Genomic DNA, 6589 nt, shown 5'->3' with positions numbered 1-6589 from the left:
GGCGCTGTGCAGGAACGACCACGGCCACGTCTGGATGGGCAGGAGGGAAGCGGCCACGGGAGAAGGCTCCATTTCTGCCACGTAATTATTGAGGTGGGAGAGGAGTCGCAGCCGGATGGGGTCAGCGGCGTTCTGGCCCTCGAGGATGCCCAGGTACCTGACAACCTCGGTGAGACACTCACGGAAGCCGATACTCCTGTAATCCACGGCCAGAGCTCGGGCATCTAAGAAGCCTGTAGAGAGGGGACCCGGGTGAGAGTAAGTCCATGCAGAGCTCAGGAATGTGCTTTGATTTCACTACCCTCTCTAACACACTGTGTATTTCACTTGAGGCACTTTGCTGCCCTGTGATATTACTGCAGCAGATAGCCAAGTGGGTGTCCGAAAGGACTGGACGTTTGGGTGTGTGAGAAGCACATCTGCACTTATCTCAGCAGGATGGAACTGCCAGGGTCATGAAACCTCTTACTCCAGCATGTGAGACAAGTAAGAGGTTTCATTAACTGTGCTTAGGAAGGAAGAAATTATTCCTGTGGGACTCTATCAGTTATTGCTGCTGGAGGCAGGACTGTGGGCTAGATGGGCACCAAGTCCTTCTTTGAAAATGTCCTGTCCCTGGTCTCACAGAACAGCAGAACAGTGTCTCCTTGGTGCACAGCTTCACACCACATTCCTCTGCCTGGGTCCCAGCCTTTAGACCTCATTTAAACAGAGGAAGTACACACCAGACAGCAGCAGAACCAAAACCGCTGGGCCAAGAAATCTCAAAGGCACAAAAATCAACGAGGTAAAATGCAACCAGTGGCTGATTTTTAAGCTTCTGCTCCTGACTTGCAGCTTTGTGAGACGATAAGCAATAAAGCAGAGAATGTCACAGCACAGTGAAGTGCTGGACCACTCTGCTTGACAGGGTCTCTGGTGACAATACAGCCCTTTGTTGCAGTGCAGTCAAACTGAATATCTAAACAAATGTTCCAGACCAAGTTACAGCTCTGAAGCAAAGCCTGGATGCCAGCAATGTCCCCAGCAAGCCAAAAATGGGTGGTAAGCAAGCCAGAGGCTTCTTTACTGGAGCTGTGATCTCCATCCTGTTAACTGGAACAGGACAGAGGGTCTGTACTGAGGTCTCAGTACAAATAGGACCTTTGTTGAATTTTGCACAGGGCTCCCTCTCTCTTCTATAACAACCAAGAGACACACACACAAAAAAAGAACAGAAGGGGAAAAAAAGCCTTGTTTATTTGCAGAGTCCCCATGCAGAATTCAGCCTCTGCAGGAAATGTATCCCAGGGAGGAGGTAAAAAGTTTAATATCATTTTTCTGAAGCAGGCTCCATGTCTGAGCAGGACTAAGCACATCTCTGGCTGGGCAGCTTTTAGCTGGGGGTGTGACAACGTCCCTGCAAGGTCCCACTTGTCGTCCCACATATCCCAACCTGCCAGATGGATGCATGGGATGCTGACCCACATGAAAGACAACACGTCAGAAAACATCCATCTGTTCTCTCAAAAAATTTTTGGGAAGCAGGCAGGGCAGCATCTGCACTGGTGCTGGCTGGTGTCAGCAGGGCACACTAGTTTGCTGCTGAGGCTGATGGAGAATTTTCCTTCCAGGTTTTTCACCTTCACCTCACTTGTAGGCTTATAAAAGAGGTTCTCACCTGCTCCTCCAGTGGCGTGAAGCATTTTTAAGTGATCTACTGTCATTTGTAGGATTTCTGCCTTCTCCAGCTTGGAAGACCCCTGTGTGTTGGGAGCAGGAAAAAAGAGCAATTCATCATCTTATGGCCTAGGGTTTTGTGCCTCTCAGGAGCTGGGTTTTGCCCAATGACCTTCTCCCAAGAACCTTCCTGAAGCCCAGGGGCGCTTCAGATTGGAACAGGGCATCCATCTGGGGAATCAGCTCTGTTTTTTCCATCAAGTGAGTGGAAAAAGGAGCTCCTTCCCAAGATGCAAATTGAAAATCCTCATTTCTCTCCATCTTCATATCTGCAAAACACTTTCTGGATTGAATTTATTCTCCCCGGGGCTCCTGAATATTCGTTAATATCGGTTTACCACCCAGTTTCCCCACCCCCTTCCTCCCTGAAGTGATGGTGATAAGAAAGATGCAGCTTTGCTCCAGAGTTTCTCATTCTGAGGGCCCTTAAGGCAGCCCTCACAGGAGGGTGGGTGGAGATCAGGGCCCCACATACCTGCTTCTCAAAGGCAGTGGGCACCAGGCGCCGCAGCTCGGACAGGCTGCTGTTGATGCGGTCGCGGCGACGCTTCTCGATGATCTGCAGGAGATTTCCCAGTGGAGAGAAGAAACCACAGTCACTTACAGCCCCAGCCCCTGGGCCTAAAGCCCTCGTTAGCAGCCAGGGCAGGTTGAGAGAGACGCTTTGAACAAGGCCACATAAGTAAATGTTTTGGCTGCAAAAGCTGAGCAAAGAAACTGGAGAATTGTGTCTATATCTGGAGTCCTCGGCACAAGGACATGAGCCTGTTGGAGCAGGCCTGGAGGAGGTCACAGAATAATGTGAGGGTTGGAACTCTTCTGCTGCAAGGCCAGGCTGAGAGAGTTGGGGTTGTTCAGCCTGGAGAAGAGAAGGCTCCAAGGAGACCTTCTTGGGGTCTTTTGGGACTTAAAGGGGCCTGTCAGAAAGCTGGGGACAGACTTGTTAGCAGGGCCTGTTGGGGCAGGACAAGGGGTGATGGTTTGAAACTAAAAAAGGGAGATTTAGATTATATATAAGGAAGAAATTGTCTACACTGAGGGTGGTGAGCCCCTGGCCCAGGCTGCCCAGAGAGGTGGTCGCTGCCCCATCCTTGGAACCATTCCAGGGGAGGTTGAATGTGGTGCTGAGCAACCTGCTCTAGTTGCAGATGTCCCTGCAGGGGGATTTGACTAGATAACCTTTAAAGGTCCCTTCCCACCCAAACTATTCCATGATTAACCAACTGGTGTGTTTACCCCAGCTGAAATCACTTTCCACCACCTCTCTCCCCATCCCCTTCCACCAGATTTGAGGCCAAACCTCTTCAAAAATTTGTTGTGGGGGGAGTTCTGCCAGAGATAGAGCAGGGAAGGGCGTAAAGTCAGTTTTGCACTATGTCCCCACAGCAGGGATGTGCCAACAGCACCCCACTGCACACAGAGTGTCATGGGGAGCCCTAGCACCCAGCCAGGGCCAGGACCCCCAGGGAGACCCAGCATGTCCACCCTGCTCAAGAGAAATGAGACTCACCCCTCTCCGCTTCTTCCTGGCTTGTATCTGAGATGTCGTAGTGGGAGACACAGACCTGGAAACATGGCTGGAAAGGAAGAGGAGGGAATAATTTCTTGCACCAGCTGGAGAGGAACCTCCATTGCACATATGCTTTACACACGTTTGCCATCTGCAGTTCCCCCCCTCCAAATAATGTCTTCTGTGGTTCCCAACTCGTTTTTACCCACAACACAGAGCTCAGGAATTAGGGATGGGGAAGCTAACCAGAGATTTGAATCTCACTTTTTCTCCTCCAAGAGTTTCCCACCAGCCTGGGACAGATCTCTGCACCCAACTGCCCATCTTCTACCAGGTACAACATCTCCTTCAGCCTCAGCCCGTGCTGGCATCTCCACGGGGCTGGAAAACCAGCACTCCAAGCTCTGGAGTCGTGGCCTTTTTCCCCTCCGTGGGCGAAGCTGCCAGCTCTCGTGTCTGAGCCTGCCCTGTCTGCAGGGCCGTGTCTCAGCGCTGCGATAGCAGCCGAGCTCCCAGCCGGGGCAGCAGCGAGGGGCTGGCTGCTCCTCGGGGTGAGCCTAACGGCAGCGTTGATGTGGTGTCTGAGAGCTTCCTGCAGAGCTGCTTCACAGACCGCAGCTCTCGGGGTGGGCTGAGAGATTCTGAACGCGCAGACACCCCAAACCAGAGAGAGAGAGAGGCGCCAGGATCCGGGCGGGGAGGACTCAGCAGAAGGTGGTGGAGCAGGAGCCCTGCCCGCTGGCTGGCAGCCCTGGGGACCAGCTCTGCTGAAGGGGCACGGGCTAAGGAGAAGGGCCCCACAAACCATCCTGTGCCTGGTGGGCACGAGCGGGGCTAGAGAAGCCAAAGGTCAGCACTGGACACGCACAAGGAGGCAAAGTTCAACCCTTAGGTCCCCACGGAGCTGAAGGCTCCATAACGATGGACAACCCGGCGTGGGAAACTCCTTGGAGCCCAGCCCCTCAGCTCGGGGAGGGGGTGGCTGGGCCACCTTCCACCTCCCCCAGGCTGGTTTCCTGGGACTGGCTCGGGGCCGTTGCTCCATGTGACCCGGACAACGTCTGGAAATCTGGGGTGTTTGGGTTCACCCCAACTAATCAAAAAGGTGTTCAGTTGAATGAAGCATTTTAATAGCAGCCTATTAAAGGCGACTCTGCACAGACAGTGCTGTCTGTGTGGCAAGCCAGAGCCTAGACCAAACTCAGCCCATTAAAACTACACTTTGTAAGGCCCAAGTGAGGTGCTTTCAGAAGTGGTACGTCTGGAAATCTGGGGTGTTTGGGTTCACCCCAACTAATCAAAAAGGTGTTCAGTTGAATGAAGCATTTTAATAGCAGCCTATTAAAGGCGACTCTGCACAGACAGTGCTGTCTGTGTGGCAAGCCAGAGCCTAGACCAAACTCAGCCCATTAAAACTACACTTTGTAAGGCCCAAGTGAGGTGCTTTCAGAAGTGGTTTTACACAATCAGATGAAATAACACGTTCTGCTACTGACTGCTCTGCTCATCTCCATACAGGTACCCGATTTGAATGTCTGCTGGGGGGGCTTTCTCTGGGCAGAGGTGCTGGCTGGCCCCACAGGTAGGAACACGTGTTGCTGGGATACATCAAGGCACGTACGATGGGCTCGTGTGATGTGGAAATGGGCTCTGCACGGGTGCTGGGGTGCTCATGTGCCAGGGGTAGGTCCTGGATTCACCCATCAGCTCAGGAATGCAGAGTGAGCACTCCAGGAGTCTCTAACTCTGGAGTTTGAAACTCTCTTTGCAGAGCTGTCTGAATCTATTGCTCTTTGTGAGCTGCAGTTCCAGATGTGGATATAAAGACTTAAACTTACTGCAAAATACGTTTTAAAAACGTTTGACAGATTTGAACCACATAAAAGGTACCATAACTACATTCTCCAATGGTTCAAATCTCTGCGTTGGCCTTTGCTCGATTTTATCAATTACAGCATAACTTTGGCTGTTTATTCAAAACAAACAGCAAAAAAAAAAAAACCATGCAGCATCTTGCACTTCTGCAGTGACCCCAGAGCCTAAACTTGCTCCACGCACTGAACTGAGACTCACACCCGCAGTGACTCATCCCCGTGCTGCAGGGGAACTGGTTTGCCCAAACTGGGTACTGGGAACCCCGGCCAGCCAGCCTGGCTGCCTCCCTCTGCCCCAGCCTGGCTGCCTCCCTCTGCCCCAGTCGCTCCCCCTCGCTTCCCACTCGGGAGTGCTTCCTCCTGCCTGATCCACCAGCCTCCCGTGCAGCACTGTGTTCAACCCGTCAGGGCAGGAGTTGCTCTTTGGGCCCTGTATTTGTGTGATATCAGCAACAAGATCCACGTACACAAATCCCAGCAGATCACGGCGCTGCCCGGTTCTGCAGCTGGCTTGAGAAGACAATCATATGAGCAGCACCAGAGAGAGATCAAAAATTCATCGTTACTGTTCACCAAAATAAAATATTATGACAATTTCTCTATTTCACCCATCGGGATAGTGCAGACTGAGCATGCTGCACTGATGTAAAGAGGTATTTCAAGAGGTTGGGAGGTATTTCACATACAGTGGGTGGGTTAAATATTGATGCTCTTGGAAACTGCACAAGGGGTCAGTGAATTTCTGCAGGACGTTACAAGCTGGACTTGCCCGACTCTGCTGTGGCCGTATCAGTGAGAAGCAGCCTCATGAGTTTAGTCCCGTGAGAACCCGAGCTTGGCACCGGGCAGGGTGAATTCTGCACTCAGGACACCAAGCAGCAAAAGGGAATTAATTCATCTGGGGCCTCGCTGGACGTGGAGGGAGGGGGACACTTGGCTAGTGAAACAAGAGTTCAAAAGCAGCTGATTTTTGGAGGAGAACAACTAACAGAGCCCTTCCTTCATCCCCAGCGCTGTCTGCACGCCCGGAGCCTGGGCATGCCCGTGAAGGGCTGACCCAGCACGAGAACCCAGGCTGGGGATGCCCTTTGCCAGCAGAGCCACTGCCCAGGGGAGCATGGCAAAGCCCGAGGAACTGCACAGAGGTCCCGTCCTCGCTATTTCCTCACTATTTCCCAAGCAGCAAAGCCCCAGAGCCGAAGCTGGAGCTCAGCAGTGACGGGATGGAGCCTGTGAACGGCGACACCGAAAGCGCAGGGTCAGAGCTGGGCACCCTTGGCTCGGCCAAGCTGCGTGGGCTCCCTCGCCCATACAGATCAAAGCCCCAGCTGGTGCATGACAAACGCAGCGGCAGAGCGGGAGCGCTTCTCATGCAAAAAGCCTCCTGGTTTCTTCCCCGTTCCCTGGGAGCCCTCGGATCGTGGGACTGCAGCGGCATCCCGGTGCCTTTGCTCCGGAGGGGGGGGAACTGCCCCATGTCGGGGTG

The 6589-nt window shown here is 52.9% G+C and overlaps 1 protein-coding gene across 1 annotated transcript; it reads right to left on the bottom strand.

Annotated features, from left to right (window-relative positions):
* Nucleotides 1–6: 6 nt before the first annotated feature.
* HEYL (hes-related family bHLH transcription factor with YRPW motif-like) lies at nt 7–3296 on the bottom strand (the record flags this gene model as incomplete). Its single annotated transcript, XM_008949543.1, has 4 exons — nt 7–233; nt 1661–1742; nt 2195–2278; nt 3230–3296. Coding segments are annotated over 4 exons (460 nt in total), but the record flags the coding sequence as incomplete, so codon positions are not given.
* Between the last annotated feature and the right edge of the window lie 3293 nt (nt 3297–6589).

The sequence above is a fragment of the Merops nubicus genome, unplaced genomic scaffold (assembly GCF_000691845.1).
Source record: "Merops nubicus isolate BGI_N331 unplaced genomic scaffold, ASM69184v1 scaffold20171, whole genome shotgun sequence".
Classification (NCBI taxonomy): domain Eukaryota; kingdom Metazoa; phylum Chordata; class Aves; order Coraciiformes; family Meropidae; genus Merops; species Merops nubicus.
Note: the sequence above shows the minus strand (reverse complement) of the source record. Positions and strands in the feature narration are given on the sequence as shown.